Consider the following 19,740-nt stretch of genomic DNA (forward strand, 5'->3'; position numbering starts at 1 on the left):
TCCAGAGACATCTTGCCTCTGCCACTAAGGGACACATGCAGTAAAGACTGTTCTTTTCTCCACCAAGTGAAGAACATAAAGGTCTCTTACTTTTCAAGTTCCCAAATAGCCTCCAGTGTCTTATTCCAGGACCTTGGGTATTTCAATAAGGCTAAAGGGATCAATTTTAATAACTCCTTTAATAATCTTTTAATTTTAATGGGCTCTATTTTCTGCCTTAACTGTCTTGCTTGGATCTCCTTCTCAAGGACTTTGGGTACAAGATAACCAATACTAATAAAGCTAAGATTAAAAAAAAATTCACAGCAAACTTTAAATATAGCTATACCAAGTTTTTTTATCAACTAGTTTGGATCCTTCTTTAAGGCATTTAGGATTACTCATAGAAAACAACTGCAGCATTCACTTGTCTTCAACTATTACAGTCTTGGTTCGATTTTTGCAAGAATGAAAGAACATTATATCTGCTTAAAAAAAATAAAATAACCAAGGAAACTAATAAAACTGTATAATAAAACTCTACACCTCAGTGTATTGTGTCAGATCCTAAACCTATTGGAGCATCAAAGGTCCTCAACTTGAAATCAAAGAGCCTTACTCCCAATTCTTGGGAGTCTATAGGATGCTTGGGCCACCAAAACGCATATATCTCATAACAAAAGGAGAGCTAAGGGAGATCTAAAGAAAATTATCTGTGCCACATTGTAATTCCAGGGGAACTACTTTGACACTTAAAGAAAAGCTTTAATATTAGGGCCACCTTAAAGAAAGCACAAAACTTACCCAAAAAGCTGGGTTCCATAAGATTTGGATTTCTGCACTTGGGGTAAGTGCAGAAATCTTTAAACCTCTTTAAAGCCCTTTTGTGAGGGAACCCAACACCTGATTATAAACTTCAGGGTCGAAACTCTTAACAACAAAAACAGCCAGTTACCAAAGGGTAAAACTATCTTATTCCTCCTGGAGACAATCAATGTTTACTTTAACATTATCCATAAAAAGCAACTAGAGGAGGCTGAGATCAGAGGATCAAGGTCCCTAGCCAGTCCAAGCAGAAAAGTCTGAGACTCTTATATCCAATAAGCCAGTGAAAAGTAGTAGAGCACCAACCTGGAGCAAAAAAGCCAAGTGAGAGCACAAAGAACTATGTTCAAGCTCTACTACCTGCACAAAAAGAGTAACTGACCTAGCCATCACATCTAAAACAGAAGACAAATGTATGTGTATGTGTATATAAATATGTATGTAGGCTGCCATCTTTACTATAGCTAGCAACCTAGTATGCCATTACTATAAGTAGAAATATGTTCAATATAAATCTTAAACCTATAGATTTTGAATTTCTTTACTGTTTCATTTCACCGAAAAATCTGATCTATTGCCTAAACATACAGGAAAAAGTTTACTTATAAAGAATGGTTTTCACAAGTATCTCTGAGTTCTATAACTTTATGATGTCTAGTTCTGATTCATTCTAACAGCTTGTCAACTTGACTTTCTGCCAATTGAATTTCCGATGTCACCTTTACCGATGGGGTAACAGTCAACTTTCAGCATAAAACAGTTATAGAAGATGGATTGCCAATCCTTTACGCCCTCTTCAACTTATCAGGAACCAAAGTTGTTTTAATGAGGAAATTAGGAATAATAGATGAGCAGGCTGAAATTACTTGAAATGAGTATCAAAAGAACTAGACTCGAAAGGTAAAACCAGGAAGTAAACTGAAAAATTAGATAAGCTCCCCTCCCACCATTCCAGTACCTCCCTCCTTTAATGTTAAATCTTTGGAATAGGAGGCAGAGAAGCTACCTAAATGTGTCTTTTGGGAACTCTTCTTGAATGGGGAAAGGCAGAATGAAAGAATGTACCTGGCAAAAGCATGTCCACCATCTAAGGATTAAGAGTCTGACATAACCATCTCAACTCGCTCAACTCAAAATTAAAAATCGCTATTTTGAGTCTTTAGGTCCCCTTTCCTCCATAGGGGGCAGAAAATGTCTTCTCTATATCTCTTTTCATCTTCTCCCTACTTTAGCTGTTATACTAAAATAAACCCTTTAGTCAATCTCAAGGACCTGATATTTTGTGAAAACTGAAGTGGATAGCCTCTCATCCATCCTTTGGTAACTTAGCAAGAATTGTATTTAATGCAAAAAAAAAAAAAAAAAAAGACACAAGAAGACAACCAAGATGGGCAACTGGTGGCTTACACCTGAGTTCTGAGGGCTAATTCAAAGCCAGTCAGGGCAGGAAAATCTGAAATACTCTTACCACCAATTAATCAGCAAAAAAGGGAGAAGTGGGTGGCTCAATGATACGGTACTAACTTGGAATGAAAAAGCTAAGTACTAACCTTGAACAAAACAAGTTCAGGAATGGCACCCACCAAAAAAATGGTAACCAAACAATACTCTAACACCTACTAGGCATAATAAAAACCTATTAGGCAGGACATGCTACGATACATATTTATTTTTACTAACAGTCACCTGTGTTTTTATACAAATAGATAATATAAAATTTCAATATGAGTTGAAGAGTACAAGGAGTTCAAAACTTTGGAAAAAATCTTTGGAAAACTAAGACAAAAAATAGCAATCAATAATATACGTTGAAAGGTAATCTAAGCCTACAAGTCACCAAAGGCTTTAGAGCAAGTAAGTTGCAATGCTGAGTCTCCACAATTGGTTATTTGCCTCAACACTCCAATAACCAGTGCTTAACATGTTTTACCAAGCTGGACTTGAAAACCTGAAACCATCCAGCATTTGAAAAGTTTAAGGAAAAGATTTTTCTTTTTAAGCAAGAAGAATAACCTTTTTCAAAGTAGCTAACTGACATCTTTGTGAAATGAATCCTGAAATATAAGAGTTAGTAAGTAACCCAAGAAACATGGAAAACAAAGAGGGTTATTACACTGAAAACACTTACATCTTCTCTAGGTAGTTTATTTTCATTATCTCCTTCAATTCTCACCCGAACCACACCAGATTTATCCACTATTTCTTGAATGACTTTGCCATTTTTCCCAATTACTTTTCCTTTGTGAAAAAAAAAATACAGTTAAGTTAAAACAAATTCTGCTATACTCTCAAACACCAACCTGAGTAATTTATGACATGCTATCAAACATGATCACTTAGCAAAGCTCCTACATTTTATTTTCAATAAGTAACCTAAGGACTTCCAAGAAATTGTATACCTAGTCTGAAGTTTTCTTCTCTTCAGTATACCTGAAGTTATACCTGAGACTGACAATGATGCTCACATAGATATTTTCAAAGTCTAAATATTTTGATTGTCCTTTTTCATCTTTACATCTTAAAAACAAAAATTGTAAACCACCACAAAACTTTCCACATATATAAAAGAAAGTAGAAAGCTGTATTAATTTGGCCCTAATGTTATCAATTTGTTCATTTCTAGGGCAATATTCACAGAATTATCTTGCTTTTATTTTCAAGTTTGTGAAGATCTGACATGAATTTCAGGAAGAATATTCTCTCAGTAAAACAAAATGTTGACATTTTAAAAGTACTGCAATTTGCATCAAGTTTTAAAAGTACTTCACAGCTTTGTACAAGTGTATAGTCACATACATATAAAAATATTTTCATTGTCTTCCTAACTATTGCAACAAAATTTAATTTTACCTTCTCCATACCTGTAAATCTGGTAAATGCAGCTATTAAACATATCACAATTAAAGCAGTCTCAAAAACAGCACATGAAGACTCCTTCTCCCCATTAAAAATTAATACAGAAAATAAAGCAACCTGGGTACTGTCAGTAATCAGCAAACATTCTGGTAGCTTTTACTATATAAAACAGATATCTCTGTATGTTATAAATTCCACATCATTTTGACTAAATCATTTTCACAAAAGCTTACAACTAATTTTGGTTGAAATCAGTTAAAAGTGAAAAGTTTTCTACTGCATGCTTTTTAAAAGAGTAATCTCCACTAAAGGATAATGGAAAAATGGTAACAGTAAACTGGTCAATATAGCAAAAGAACTCCAATGGGATTTTATCAATCTTTTAATCCTAGTCTAAAAGGTCTCGTGCTTCATTAGTAAGCCTAAAGTTAAAGCAAAAAGAATCGAATTGGTTACAGAAAGCAATTAGGACACCGGATGTAATGTCTTCTCTGAGAAGCCCTAGCAACAGCACATATAAGCAACCTTCATTGTTAACGCAGTGAAGCTCAGGCATCAACTTCACATTTGACCCTGCAAATGTCTTCTCAAAAGCAAAAAACAATTTGATAGGGCATAATCCCTTCTCCCAATATCTTTGTCACCTCCATCTTGTGAACTATACCAGTGATGAGTAAACTTCCATCACACTCCTGGGTCCTTGGCAGGGACCTACCTGCAAGTTTTATTTAGTCCCGCCAGAGACCTTCAATATTTTAATTGATCATTTCCATAGTTTAAATTCCAGAGCATATTGACAAACTGAAGCACACCTGTAGTATAAATTGAGCACTAAGAATAAATGCTGATGGGATAAAGAAGTGATTAAAGAAGGTTTTATGGATTGAAAAGTTTTAATTTTCAAATCATTGTACACAGAATAATTGACTTGGGAAAGGTAAGAAAGCTCAATCCTAACTCTCTTGAAATTCATTAGAATCCTCTCTGGAACTTACCCACCAAGTGGTCCTCATTCCCTCTTATTCCTCAGTCCTTTTTTTTTCTCTTTCACTTATAATATACTATCTTTCAAAAGAGTGCTTTATTCATGAAACATCTGAGGAAAATATAGTATTACACTTGACAACAAACAGAAATTTTGACCTACTCCTTAATGTCACCAATGTGTGGTAGTTGGTATTTCATACATTTCCTGAAGAGCATACAAGCAAGCATCTTTATCACCAAAGCTAACCAGGATACAAGAAAAAACATATACTATCATTGCTACAGTAGGTAAGTGAATCAAGGAAAGAAACAAGTAGAATAAGAATACTACTATATTCAATTTCATTATTTCCTAAGTATCAAGAATTGTTACTCATAACACCAAAAAAATCTAAGAACCAGGCTACTTTTGCAAAAGCAAATTGGAAAGAAATCTGCATTTTCTTTATAGCTCCACTATCAAATCATAATCATTTTAAGTGAGGAAAAGTTAAAATTACAATGTACCCAGCAGCTAGCTACCACAATATTTTTACCTTATAGATATCAATAATTTGGTATGACTTAAATGAAAATAAAAGTACACAATTTTCAAAGCAGTTCTGCCAATTGTGATTTCATTTGACTAAATATTTGGACATATTTTTATCAGAATGCTTATTAAAATTATACAATTCTTCAAGATTTTATTCACCTTTAAGTCCAACTTATCTCTCCAGCAGTATACAGTGTGACAAACATTAGCACACCAAGAACAAAAGTAATTTGTGAAATTCACAGTATGTCATAATATATCCAAAGATTTGGACAGAGCGGAAAAGCTTTTAAACTAATAATAGTTGATTTCAAGAAATAAATCCTGGTGGGCACTGGTAGCCTACACCTTAAACTACTGAGGAGTGAGATCTTGGGATGGCAGTTTGGAGCCAACCAGGGTAAGAAAATCCATAAGACATCTTTATTACCAATTAACCAACCACCAGAGAACCAGAAGTGAAGTTGTGGCTCAAAGTGGGAGAGTGCTAACCTTAAGCAGAATAGTCAGGGACAGTGCCCAGGCACTGGGTTCAAGCCCCATGTCTTACCAACAGAGAAGGGATCTTTGTGTTGCAAACCATTTTTCCTGAATACTGCTTATCAATCAGTCAAGACAAATATGTCTTAAACTTTTTGGTTTTTTTGGCAGTATAATAAATGAAACACTATTATCTAGGCAATTATTTTCTAAAGGATGAACAGGTCCCATAATATAAAAGGGACAGAAAGTCATCCCCCAGTTAGTAAACTGTACTACATTTTGTTATTGTTACTTTTCATTTGTTTGCTATTGAGAATAATCACTATTTAGTAAATTTTTCTAAAGACACAGCACGGGACGGGACAGGACCTGCTTAGGAATGTAGCTCTGAGGCAGAGTGGCCTAAGTACATCACCCTACCACACACATAAGAGGCAGAGCACAGACATAGGGCACATTAGTAACAGAACCAGTAAGTCATCCATCCCAAACTTGAATGCTGTTAGTTTCAAACTCAAATCTCTGTCACGTAATTTATATAACTCATGCTTGCAATCATTTTCATTAGTGGAGATAAACAATAGTGAAATCTCTCCTCATAAAGCATCATCTCCTGCCTATGATTTCTTAGCTTATTCTATGCCTTCTAACAACTATTTATTTATTCAGGGCCTATTAAATAGAAATCTTTTATCCTATTGTTAGTCTATTTTTTCTTCTGCACTAACCAAAATAAAAAATATATATAAACATCTTTTCAAAAAGTACCACCACAATTCTAATAAGTATCTGAATGGTAAAAAGATATAAAAGGAAAGGAATATGGAAGAGCTCCATGTATGAGAAGATTTAAGAAAAACTGTGGTAGGACTATGATACACGTTATAGGTCTTTTTGGTTTTTTGGGTGTTTTTTTTTTGTTTTGTTTTGTTTTTGCCAGTGCTAGGGCTTGGGACTGAGGGCCTGAGCACTGTCCCTGGCTTCCTTTTTGCTCAAGGCTAGCACTCTACCCCTTGACCCACAGTGCCCCTTCTGGCTTTTCCTATATATGTGGTACTGAGGAATCGAACCCAGGGTTTCATGTATTCAAGGCAAGCACTCTTCCACATTCCCAGCCCCTACATTATAGGTCTTATTAGTAAGAAGAAAGCATCTTTAATTTTTACATAGTTCCAAGTCACATAGAATGTTACCATCAAAAATATGACAGTATTTGCTATCTAAATATTCCTGTAATTAGAACAAGATAACAAACTATTAAACTAATTTCAAATTAGTCTACATAAATATTTAATATTTTTAGAAGTACCTACCAACAAGATTCCTAGGAACCTGAATAAAATCTTCCACAAATTCCAAGAAACCTCTAGCCTTTTTCACAGCATCAGCACTCTAAATGAAGGAAAAACAAACAAGAATTACTGCTACCAGCTTTTGAACCAACTTATAATCCAAAACAAAATGAGAAGAGCAAAGTTCTGCTCAGTCACTAAGAAGTGCTATTCAGATTAAGTAACTCATAAACTATTAACAAAAAGACCATTGCACTCAAAAAAATTAGTGTCTACAGTCTCTCTTAAAAAGTTTAAATTACTTCTATTACCTATATTAGTGAAGAACCAAACATTTACCCCTTTCAAAATGTACTGGTCCATATTCCCAAAATATATTTCTCCAGATGAGTGCAAAAAACATGATTTATTCAAGTTTTCTGAAAGTTTACTTGTTCTCAAAATCAGAAATCATTTTAAAAGATGCTTTTTGCAGAGACAAGTTTTTTTTTTAAGCCCTTTATTGATAAGAGCATTAAAATTCATTTGGTTCCTACTGGAACAACTTTGTTTAGGAAGAGTCTCTAAATTTCACAAACTCTTTTGATGGCCCTGTAATAATCATAGCTCAAGTATTCACTGTGCACACTTCGCTATATACTATATGTAATAAAATACTTGAAGAAACAGTTCATAAACTGTAAGCTAAGGATCATCACTGTTTTTGGAGATACTTATATGGGGAAGTAAGAAACTCATCAAAGTGCAGAGACAGGATTACAAAGTTGGTCCTAATGATTATGTTGCACAGTCTACTTTGAAAGCCCTCAAAAATATACACAATCTCTGTAGTCAGAATTACTGTACGCATCAAGCTGAAGACTCAGCTGTGGAAACTGGGGGCTCACATCTGCTACTCAGAAGGCTAATATCTTGAGGATCCTGGTTCCAAGCTAGCTTGGGCAGGAAAGTCAGAGAACTCAAATTTCCAATTAACCACCAAAAGCTGGAGGTGGAGCTGTGGCTCAAGTGGTAGAGTGCTAGCCTTGAAGGAGGGAAAAAAATTCTTAGGAATAGCATCCAGGCTTTGCAAAAAGATTCAAGCATCAAAAAGAATTTCTTAAAAGGTCAAGACTTTAAAAAAAGTATTTTAAGTTGAAGGATGGTCTCAAACACCTGAAATACACTTTTCACCTCTTCTAATGGGGACTTTACCTAGGATATAGCATATACTAGCAGAAGCAAGAAAAAGCCAACTTACCTCTCCATAGATTCTAAATGTTCCAGTATCTTCATCTAGTTCAATGGCGGTAACTCCAGGAACCTTCCTCGCTTGCTGTATGTTACTACCATGTGTTCCTATTGCCAGGCCCATTAAATCTTCTCTCACAACAAATTCCTCATGAAAAGCTGCTGCAAGTTGTTTTGTGCACTAGAAAGAGGGAAATTAACGATTTACATCCCTGTTCATAATATTCACATCAAGAGGTTGAAAAGATCCATCTACCAACCAATGAATAATGTGGTATATACATATATGAAGCATCATCGTTGAAAGGAGAGGAAATTCTAAGAACATTACTATCCTAACTGAAATAAGTCATTTACAAAATGTAGTATTAAGACTCCTCTTACATATCTACAGTAATTGTTATTTACAGAAAATAAAAGTAGAGTGGTGGTTGCCAGAGTCTGGAGGGAGAGAGGAAATGCGAAATTTTTTAATAGGAGTGTTACTTAACAGTAGGAAAAATACAAGTTGACCAAGAATATAAAAAACACAATGCTGGATTTGACAGTACAAACCTGAAATCCTGGCATTATCTACAAGAATATTTGAAGAAAATCAGTTTATCTCTACAATTCTTCATAATTCAAGTTCCTTTCTTTCTTTTTGCCAGTTCTAGGGCTTGAACTCATCAGGGCTTGAGAACTGTCCCTGGCTTCCTTTTGCTCAAAGCTAGTACTCTACCACTTGAGCCAGAGCGCCACTTGCAGCTTTGTTTATGCGGTGCTAAGGAATCGAACCCAGGGCTTCGTGCATGCTAAGCAAGCACTCTACTACTAGGCCACATTCCCAGCCCGTAATTCAAGTTTCAAAGAATGTTTATTAAATAAAAATAGGACTATGATACATACTGTTTGTCACCTACAAGTCTATTTTTGTCTTCTGCTTTCAATGGAATCTTAGATTAGTAAGTAAAATGAGCAAGAATGGGGCAAGGATGGTCAAGAGCAGCAAAAAATCCAGCATGAGGCAAGAGGGTTTTGAGTTCTAGGCCAGTCTACACTACAGAGTACATTTGTGTCTCAAGGAAATATAAAGAGAATATAAAATTCATTAACACCAAAGAAATGCCTATTTTAAAAGTTACAATAGTAAGTTTTATGTTAAGTTCCTGGGGCTTAAATTCAAAGCCTGTTGTCCCTGAATTCTTTATGCTAAAGCTAGTAATCTACAAGTTTGAGCCACAGAACCATTTTCGGCTTTCTGGTGGTTAATTAGATAGGAATCTCACACTTTCCTACTTGGTTTGGCTTCAAACAATCCACAGGACTCAACCTCTTGAGTAGCTAGGATTTCAGGCATTTATCAGGGGTGGCTGGCATATTTTAAGATTTTTACCTCAAGATATAACAAAAAACTAAGTGAAAAAGTCCAAAATTCATTATCCTAGGTAATAAGAAAAATTCTTCTGGTATCATAAAAAAGAAAAAAAAAGGTTAATTAATTGAAGTGTATTTAATTCCTGGCAACACACAGTAATTCTAAAACAACATTACAGAATTACAGTCACACACAATTTCTAATTCAATCATCCTTGTTTTAAAATTCATTCATATCCCTTATTTCAAATTTTTCAATTAAAACACAAATATTTCCTAAGGATAAAAGTAACTCAATTTTTCCAGGTAAAGGTAGTATGTGCACATTATGTTGGGCTTGGATGGTGTGGGAAAGGCGAAGAAAAAGTATCTTATCAGAGTGGTAGTGGAAAGGAGAAAACAGAATCTTAAGTCAGAAAGAGATGGGCACTAGTAGTTCATGCCTGTAATCCTAGCTACTGGGGATCTGAAGATATAAAAGGAATGTCCTTGAGATTAAGATTATTCATCTCCAATTAACTATCAAAAGGCCAGAGTGGAACCGGAAAGCTTCAGCATCAGCATTCAACAAAAAGGCTAGGGGACAAACATCCAAACTGAGTTCAAGCCTTGATTCTGACACACATATACAAAAGACAGGAGAACAAGTGGCCAACTTCATTATTTTAAAAGTACATTGCATGTGGTTGATTTTCCACTCCTATACCTCATCAACTTTGTACAAACAGCAGTACAGAAGAGTTGCTATAGTGAACTGATTTTGTGATAGGCGACAAAATGACTAAAAAGCAAAAACGTAGCAAAACAAGTTTCTCACTATTGCTAGTTCTAAGCTCTTTGGAATCTGTCACCTAATTCCAACAATGAAGTTCAAGAGGCATTTATTATTTAACAAAAGAAAGGCCATGTTTGATAAAAGTAAAATAGACGCCAATGCCAGGTATAGTGTACCAGCTACTCAGGATACAGAAATGGGAGGGCTGTGGTTCAAGTCCAGCACAGACAAAAAGTTATCAAAACTCAATCAAACAAAAAAGCTGGACATGATAGTTTACCAGAGCAATTCAGCTACATGGGATACATAAGATAGTGATCCAAGGTGGCCTGGGCCCCACCCCACCCCCCAAAAAATCTGAAAAATAACTAAAAGCAAAAATTTAAGAATATAAAAAACAGAAATAAAAATAGGAACACAGAAAACCAGTTCTTCTTATAAGAACTTCAGGTAACAGGCCTTAAACAGGCCCTACTTAGTTGGTCTTAACAAGTCAAGTTGTTTTACCCACCAAACATACTTTTCATAGTAAATGGGACACACAAAAACTTTCATGAATAAAACCACTTACTTCTAAATGCTTAGTGGCCTCTTCATTTCTGGACATAAGCATCAACTTTGTACGAATACTTCGCAAATGCATGTCACTCAAGATATTAACTCTCTTCACAGTTGCTTCACTAGCAGACTATACACAAAGACGTTAATCACTCAAAAGTTTAAACATCATTTTTCAAAATTAACATAAATATGCTCCTTCTAAAGCGATCCTCAGTGACTATCACATACTATATGTCTTTCTCTTTAGCTTTCACTATCCCTAAAGTAATCTTACTTTCTTTGCTAAATTCCTACATTATATCTGCTATTCATAAGATGTACAGTGGGAAGATAGAAGCTAAGATTCTACACTAAATGTTAATGTAATGTTATATAATGCAAATGTCACTGATAACTTTCTGATTACTCCAGAAAAGACCAAAAATTAGGCTGGTCAACAGAAATGTATATATGTACAAATAGCTAAATTTCAAAAAATTTATTTGGAAGAGTGAGGGAGAAGGATGAATCGAAACAAGGTACATCAATGCATATATGGAGGGCAAATTGTAACTCTCGTGCAACCAAATAATGCTAAAAAATATAAAATAGCCAAAAAAGAAAATTTTATACCTAACAAAATATTTTTCCTGCATCCTACTAATAATAAGTTCACAATTAAGCTTTTATCTTTTAAAATACGTAGTTATTAACTCTATGCAACAGCTATTAATGGCCACCTTAAAATGTGGTATTATCTTACCAGAATCATTAGCTGTGTAGTTTCTGGATGGTAAAAAATTCTGCATGCTCCTACTGCTTTCTTAAAATCTTTATGTGCATTTTCATTAGCACACCTAGAGAGAAATTGTTTAGATGTACAAGTTCAACAATAAATTTAGGAAAATTGTACAATACAAATTCAGTACTTCATCTTGTCATTCCATTAGAGCCTTTGTTTATTTTAAAAATTTCCTATCAGATAACTTTGTGATTGATTTGGGAAAAAATATTGTTTCTTAACACATTGAATCCACAAACCAAGAGTAAACAAAATTACTCACGCTTCTCTCAAATCTTCAGGAACATCAACTGTGCATTTAAAGAAGGTATTTTTTTTGACAGTTTTATTTTGATTGACAGGCCGAAGTCGTTCAAATGTGACTATTTCATTATAAGTGGCATCACAAGCAGCATATTCAATGACATAAAACTAAAGGACATGACAAAACACTTTTAAAATCCCAACAAAACTAAAGAACAAAACTTAAGAACATGAGATGAGGTCATAACCATGCTCAATTTAATCAGTAGGCCCCTTATCCTATGATACAAATATACTAAGCAGATTAATTATATCAAACTAATTTGACACTAGATTATAAACTATTTCAAGCATAAGCCTTGGTGAATGTCATACACTTGATATACACCTCAGGGAAACAGTTTTGGTGTCTGTCAATGTAACACAAAAAGGAAAACAGTCCTTAGTAACTTTTTTTTAATTAAGTAGTCTTTAAGTCAGGTTAGGAATATAATGCATCATCTTGATCAATGATCCTTATCCCTCATTTTCTCCTTCCATCACTACCCTCAAGTAACATAGTTCAATTTTTACATAATGTACATTGACTATGACTCCATTTGCTCACCCTTCCTCCCTCCACTCCTGTGCTTCCCCCCACCCCCACCCAGAGTCTCCCTACAACATGTTTCTGCTTCCTAGTATTCATTTTGTTGTTTCTACTTCTTGGTATTTTTTGTTAAACTCAACAGTAGTCTATAGTAATTTTTTTTAGGTCTGAAGAAGGCTTTTAGAAATGAGTTAACATTTACAGAAACCAAGATTTGAGGTAATTTCTTGATATAGTCCCAAAAATCACTTACTAGGGGCTGGGAATATGGCCTAGTGGTAGTAGAGTGCTTGCCTGGAATACATGAAGCTATGGGTTTGATTCCTCAGCACTAAATATACAGAAAAAGCCACAAGTGGGCGCTGTGGCTCAAGTGGTAGAGTGCTAGCCTTCAGCAAAAAGAAGCCAGGGACAGTGCTCAGGTCCTCTGTCCAAGCCCCAGGACTGGCAAAAATAAACAAATTAAATAAGTCACTTACTTCTCCTTTCATCATTCGAACTTTAGCTAACCACCATCCACATGGTTCTTGGTCATTTGCTCTTGAGTATACCTGAGAAGGAAAACATTATCAATTCATCTCAAATGATTTTAACATGGTAACTTATTATAAATACCTTATCAAATTCAAGAATCAAAAATGTGACTGAAATTGTTGTTCAAATGGTAGAGCACTCACCCAGTAAGTTAAGAAGACCTGAGTTCAATACTCAGCACCATAAGTGAGGAAAGCAGAGAGGTAAAGGAGAGAGGGAAGGGTAGGAAAAAAGAGAGGGAGGGAGAAAAGGGAAAGGCCTAGCTTTTATTGAAACTGACAAACTAAATGCACTTAAGTAATAGTACTGAACTTATACTACTTAAAAATACAAATAAACACTTTTTTGAGGTGATTTGACTTCTTGGAAATGTAATTCCAAATTGATGAGTGCTTACCAAACCAAAGCATTAAAGAAACACTTGTTAAAAGGCAGTCTTTTATAACATGTTCTTCAGCTTTGTTCAATAATCCAAAAAGAATTGTTTTCAGAAGAGAAACCTACCATTGAAATCACTTTAAGGAAATAACATACCTTCTGCTAAAAGACTAACTCAAATTACTACAATAATGTATCTTAATATAGTTTCAAAACATGAAAGGGGCTGGAAATATGGCCTAATAGCAAGAGTGCTTGTCTCCTATACATGAAGCCCTGGGTTCGATTCCTCAACACCACATATATAGAAAAAGCTGGAAGTAGCGCTGTGGCTCGAGTGGTAGAGCGCTAGCCTTGAGCAAAAAGAAGCCAGGGACTGTGGTCAGGCCCTGAGTTCAAGCCCCAGTACTGGCAAAAAACAAAACAAAAAAAGAAAAATTTTAGTGTACGATAATGATTTACAAAAACCTTAATTTTATTAAGGCTAAATCATCAAGCACAAAGTGAAATACGGCATCCTAGGGCTATTTCTAAATAATTCAATTTCTAGCATGAATATTTTGTTCCCAGTTGGCTAAACAAACACTTCTTCCTTCTTGGATCAAAACTGAGGAAAGCACATTCTCAGCACCCCATGTCAATGCTTACTGGTGTGCCAAGTGGCTCAGACTTGTAATCCTAGCAACTAAGGAAAACTGCGATCTGAGGATTGTGGTTGAAGCCAGCCCACATAGGAAAATCTGTCATACTCTTATCTCCAATTAAACAGCAAAAAGTAAAAAGCAGTACCGTGGCTCAAGTGGTAAAGTCTATTAGCTTTGAGCAAAAAAATTCAGGGCAGTGACCCGAACCCCGGAACCAAAAAACATTTTTAAAAAGGAAGAAAGAAAATTATCATGGGGGGGGGGGGGGGGAACAAAAACATTGTACTAGGTATGGTGGCAGAGACATATAATCTCAGCACTCTGGAGGTAGTCAGGAAGATTTCAGCCTGGCTACATAGCTTGACTATCTCAATAAAATAAACATTGATATAAGATCAGTGGGGATGGGTATTTTCTATCACCTAGCATACTCACAAACATATACACACATTTGCTTAAGTATACATACAAGCTTAAAATTTTGAGAGCGAATCAGAGAAATATTCAGTACCAGACTGAAGGCATGGCTGAAGGCAAGGTACTAGCCTGCCCTGAATTTTTGCTGATTATTTTGGAAATGGAATCTCAAGGACTTTCTGAATGGGCAGGCCTTAAAATCACAGTCCGTTAGATCTCTCAGCCCCCTGATAAACCAGGATTATAGGCATAAACCACAGATGCCCAGCCCACATTTTTATTTATAATCTACAGATAATCACCATATTTGGATAATTACCAAAATTTTGAGGTATTGAAGCAAAAATAATTAATTAGCAAAAGGAATACTTACAGATACCACAAAGTTTGGGGCTAGAGTCTTTAAAAATCAACTCAAACTTAATATCATCCTTAATGTTCAAATTATTTTCTTTACTGATAAACTTGGTTAAAGTTTACAAAGCTAAAATAGCACCTCTGAAACATGAATTCAGTTCTGACCCCAAACACAGGCACTACTGTATTACACAGCTATTGCCAATAGAACAGGGAAAAGGAATTTCATTTATTCCCCGTCATCTGAACACATTTTCCAATAAAAATATTTACTTAAAACCAAAAATAGGGGGCTGGGAATATGGCCTAGTGGTAGAGTGCTTGCCCTCGTATACATGAAGCCCTGGGTTCGATTCCTCAGCACCACATATACAGAAAAAGCCAGAAGTGGCGCTGTGGCTCAAGTGGTAGAGTATTAGTCTTGAGCAGAAAGAAGCCAGGGACAGTGCTCAGACCCCGAGTCCATGCCCCATGACTAGCAAAAAGAAAAATTGGAGCATGAAAAGGAAACCATAAAAACACATACCTCTACTTCATCTCCTTCACTAATTTCTTTTTTTATATCAGGTGGTGGTGGTAATCTAACTTCATTAAATGGAACCTGGCGTTCTGGCTGCCAACTGAAGGATAAAAAAGGTAAGATTTTAATTAATCTTTAATACACAAAGTATAATTACTATTTCTGCTTAGTGTTATGACATATACATTCTGCAAATAAAATGGGATAAATTCAGTGATGACTTACATTATCACAAAATAAAGTAACATTTTTAGCTGCCAAATAAAAATGGTATGATCAATATATCTCAAGTATAACTATATGACTTCATCACAAAAGCAACACCGCTTATGGCAAAATAAAAACTGCACAATTCTTTCATATATATGTATATATATACATATTTATATATGTATTCACAGTAGACCAAAAAAGAAATAACAATTTGGGCTGAAAACTGGGTTTTCAAAACTGGGTATCAACTAACTACCCATGAGCTCAGAGGTAGCTTAGGGCTTAACATACTTACAAGATCCAGACTTCAACCACCTGTACCAAATTACGAATGCATATATGTATGTGTTATCATCAGAATCTAGAAAAGCTTACTTTCATTCATCTTTGTAGCAACTATAAATTTTAAGTTCCAATCTGGTCATTGCTGGACAGGTTGTATTGTGTAAGACGAATTTATAAAGTTAAAAGTTTGGGACATACATAAATGTCAATAAAGTATCTACCAATACTGGGATCAGCAGAAGCTGACAGGTAACTGCTTTCTTTTCACCATTTCTGTCCACATAGCAACTGCTCAAAGACAGGAATCACTAGCTTCTACATGAATGAAGCAGCTGTGGGGCAAAGTTCTTTTCAGGCAGCTCCAAAGTCAAAGTTGAACAGTTCTTAATGTTAGACCAACTGAAAAAAACAGTGCTTCCTAACCAAGTTTACCATAATGTCTTTCCCACTTTGAGACTATCTACTCCTCATAGTATCTATAAAACATCAGTTCTTACAAATATTAAGCAAATAAAAATAACCTAATACTTTAGTTTCATTACGAAGCCACCTAAGAAGCCTTCTACAATAGCATCTTGACATTTAGGGCTCTTAAAAATTGGGCTCAATGTGCTAGAGGCATGGCTCAAGCAATAAAGTGCCTGCCTAGCCAGGATTAAGTCTTGAACCTGGCACTGCTGAAATGAAACAAGGGAGAAGGGAAAGAGAAGGAGGGAAAGGAGGTACAATGGTGGGAGGAGAGGAGAGAAAGAAGCACATATGCCATCTATTTCTTCAAAAATATACTGAATGATATTCATCTAATTTTAGCTAAGGGACAAGAAAAATACAAATTGTGATAAACAACAAAGGTTATCAAAACTGACTTACTTCAACAACTCATAAGATGAATCAAATACACAAAGCACTTCCACTCAAAAAGAAATGGATTTCTCCACTGATAAGAATATTCAAAAGTAAGTATCTTGGCATTACCAATCTTGAAAATTAAAATGTCAAATAATAACTTACTTATTTTCAAAAACAACTGTGAGAGAGTCTTCATGAACATCTTTGATAAATCCCTGCATAGAAAAAAAGTTATTAAAAACTGTATCAATGCTAGCAAATGCTACACAGCTCTAAAAATGTGTAATAAGGAATAAAGACAATGTATAATACTAGAAGAATGTAGGGCTTAGAATTAGACTGGAGTTTACTGTTTCTTTGTGTTCATAGTGGGCTTATTTAACTCAGGGCCTCTCATTCTCTTTGGCTTTTTCACTCAAGGCACTCTTACCAGCTGAGCCTCAATGGACTTTTCTGCCTAAGATAACTTTGAATTTCAATCCTCAGATCTCAGCCTCCTGAGTAATTATTGTTGCAGGCATGAGCCACTAGTGCAGTTTTTTATTTTAACTCAGGGCTGATGGTGTGCCTAGCAAGCACTATTTTATGGAGCCACACTCCCTGCCCCCAGTTTGATTTTCATCAGTTCGTGAGATAAATGATCTTTCAATTTATCAACCACTGTGAACTTCATTCTCCACAAAATACCTATAATGAAATTAGGAAAGTAACAACACAGAAACCTGTATATCCTTGAATCATAGGTATTCACTAAAAGAGACAATATTTACTACTGTGATTAAGAGCCAAATAACTGGAATCTGACTGCCAGAATTCACAACCTATCTCTATTACTTGTATGTTTGGGGTTTTTTTTGTTTGTTCATTTTTTTGGCCAGTCCTGGGTCTTGGACTCCGGGCCTGAGCACTGTCCCTGGCTTCTCTTTGGTCAAGGTTAGCACTGCCACTTGAGCCACAGCGCCACTTCTGGCCATTTCCTATATATGTGGTGCTGAGAAATAGAACCCAGGACTTCATGTATAGGAGGCAAGCACTCTTGCTACTAGGCCATATTCCCAGCCCTACTTGTATGTTCTTGACAACAGTTTTGATGTGAATTCTGATTTCAGGTATTTGGCACAGTCGTAAATATTGTCTCTTTTAGAGTACAGAGGAAAGCCTTGGAGAGAAGAGTAACAGTTGGACTGTTACTTTATCACTTATTTTATTTCTTAATTTAAATTTTATTGTAAGGGTGTTGTACAGAGGGATTACAGTATATAAGCAATTATTACATTTCTTTTTGAACAGTGGTACCCTCTCCCTCATTTTCTCCCATTCCACACCCCCATCAGTAAGTATTACCGATTGTGGGAATGCATGTAACTCATAAACCTGAAGCCTCCCAGGTTCCTTCTCTTAACCTTTGCTACTCATTTTTTTTTTTTGACATGTCCTTGGTTCCCTTTTCCAGTTCCAACTGCCTGTTATCTCATTTATTTGTATGTTATAGGATATATCGCGCAAATAACTTCATGAGTCTTAAAAACAAAGCACAGTTCCCGGGCTGGGGATATAGCCTAGTGGCAAGAGTGCCTGCCTCGGATACACGAGGCCCTAGGTTCGATTCCCCAGCACCACATATACAGAAAACGGCCAGAAGCGGCGCTGTGGCTCAAGTGGCAGAGTGCTAGCCTTGAGCGGGAAGAAGCCAGGGACAGTGCTCAGACCCTGAGTCCAAGGCCCAGGACTGGCCAAAAAAAAAAAAAAAAAAAAAAAAAAAAAAAAAAAACAAAAAAAAAAAACAAAGCACAGTTCCCAATACAACAGTGCTATATACCATGGAGTAGGCGCCATCCTTGCCATTTAAGACTTTTTTATTCTTTTCCACTTAAAAATGTATTATTAAAAGAGCTGTCATGGGCTGGGAATATGGCCTAGTGGTAGAATGCTTGCCTCATAAAAGAGCTGTCATTCCAGCTTTGGTTGTTTAGCCAAACATCCTCTAGTAATGACTTCTGTGAACAGTCTGACTTCTAGTACATGCACATCCATAGCAATCATTTCAGTCAGTACTTTCACACTTACAAATCCACCCATTTTAGAAAATGGATATTTCTAAAATACTAAGTGGGAAGACTTTCCATTTAGTGTTTCAGAAACCGAATTTCCAAATTCATAAATAAGAGTAAGAGTCATCACTTATCCAAAGTCAGCAACATTTTCAGCTTTCTCTAACTAATTCTTAAAAACCAACTTTCAGAGTTTGGAAACCATAGCAATTAACTCAAATTAGGTGCCTAATAAGCCACTAGAAAATTCTGTTCATCATAATAATTTAATCCAGTATTTACACACCTTCCACAAACAAAACATTAATGTCAATTAAGTTTGGGCAAACTTCAAAAACACACAGCTCTAGTTTTTCCATCATGAGATAAATAGGGCAACTTATAGCAATACTATAAATTAAATGTAAAATTAGGAAAGGGGGACATCTTTAAGAAATAGCACTTTGAAATACTTTAAACAGAAATTAAAGAAGGAAAATCCTTAATGATTCAATAAGGTGGCAAGCTTCTAGATATAATTTGCTTTTAGATATAATTAGCAGTTAGGAAAATAAAATGGACAAAAGCTTTTCTACTTACAACAGCACCTAAAACTAAATCTTACAATGCCCTCAACATATACATGTAAAGGACCAATCTATGTGCAGAAATCTCTACTGATGACAAATATAAAATTAAGAAAATGGTGAAAAACTATTCTTAGGCCTTGATACTGTAGAAAGTTTCCTAAATGTAACCTATAATTTTAATGAGATCTCACTGTTATGGAGAGAAAAGGCTGACCAGAGTAAGTCTGTTTCAAAAAGAGCTGGGAGCTGTGGCAAGTGGTAGAGCACTAGCAATAAGCAGCAAAGCTCAGAGACGCGGGCCCAGGCCATGAGTGCTAGCCCCAGGGCCGGAACAAAAAAAAAAGAGCTAGGAGCATTGTTCAAATAGTACAGTTCCTGTCTAGCAAGTATGAGGTCCCAAATTCAAAATCCTAGGAAGGGTATACATGACA

General features: G+C 35.6%; 1 protein-coding gene across 7 annotated transcripts in view; it reads right to left on the reverse strand.

Annotated features, from left to right (window-relative positions):
• Fxr1 (FMR1 autosomal homolog 1) overlaps window positions 1-19,740 on the reverse strand; it is a 52,881-nt gene that overhangs the window by 19,243 nt on the left and 13,898 nt on the right. For all 7 annotated transcript variants that reach the window (XM_048347054.1, XM_048347051.1, XM_048347050.1 and 4 more), the window contains exons 2-10: window positions 16,852-16,904; window positions 15,349-15,442; window positions 12,972-13,043; window positions 11,923-12,071; window positions 11,622-11,715; window positions 10,890-11,006; window positions 8,198-8,368; window positions 6,979-7,057; window positions 2,933-3,042 (exon numbers count right to left, since the gene is read on the reverse strand). In XM_048347054.1, the coding sequence (XP_048203011.1) occupies window positions 2,933-3,042; window positions 6,979-7,057; window positions 8,198-8,368; window positions 10,890-11,006; window positions 11,622-11,715; window positions 11,923-12,071; window positions 12,972-13,043; window positions 15,349-15,442; window positions 16,852-16,904 (939 nt within the window). The remainder of the gene's footprint in view (window positions 1-2,932; window positions 3,043-6,978; window positions 7,058-8,197; window positions 8,369-10,889; window positions 11,007-11,621; window positions 11,716-11,922; window positions 12,072-12,971; window positions 13,044-15,348; window positions 15,443-16,851; window positions 16,905-19,740) is intronic.

This window comes from Perognathus longimembris, chromosome 5 (genome assembly GCF_023159225.1).
Source record: "Perognathus longimembris pacificus isolate PPM17 chromosome 5, ASM2315922v1, whole genome shotgun sequence".
NCBI classification, from domain to species: Eukaryota; Metazoa; Chordata; class Mammalia; order Rodentia; family Heteromyidae; genus Perognathus; species Perognathus longimembris.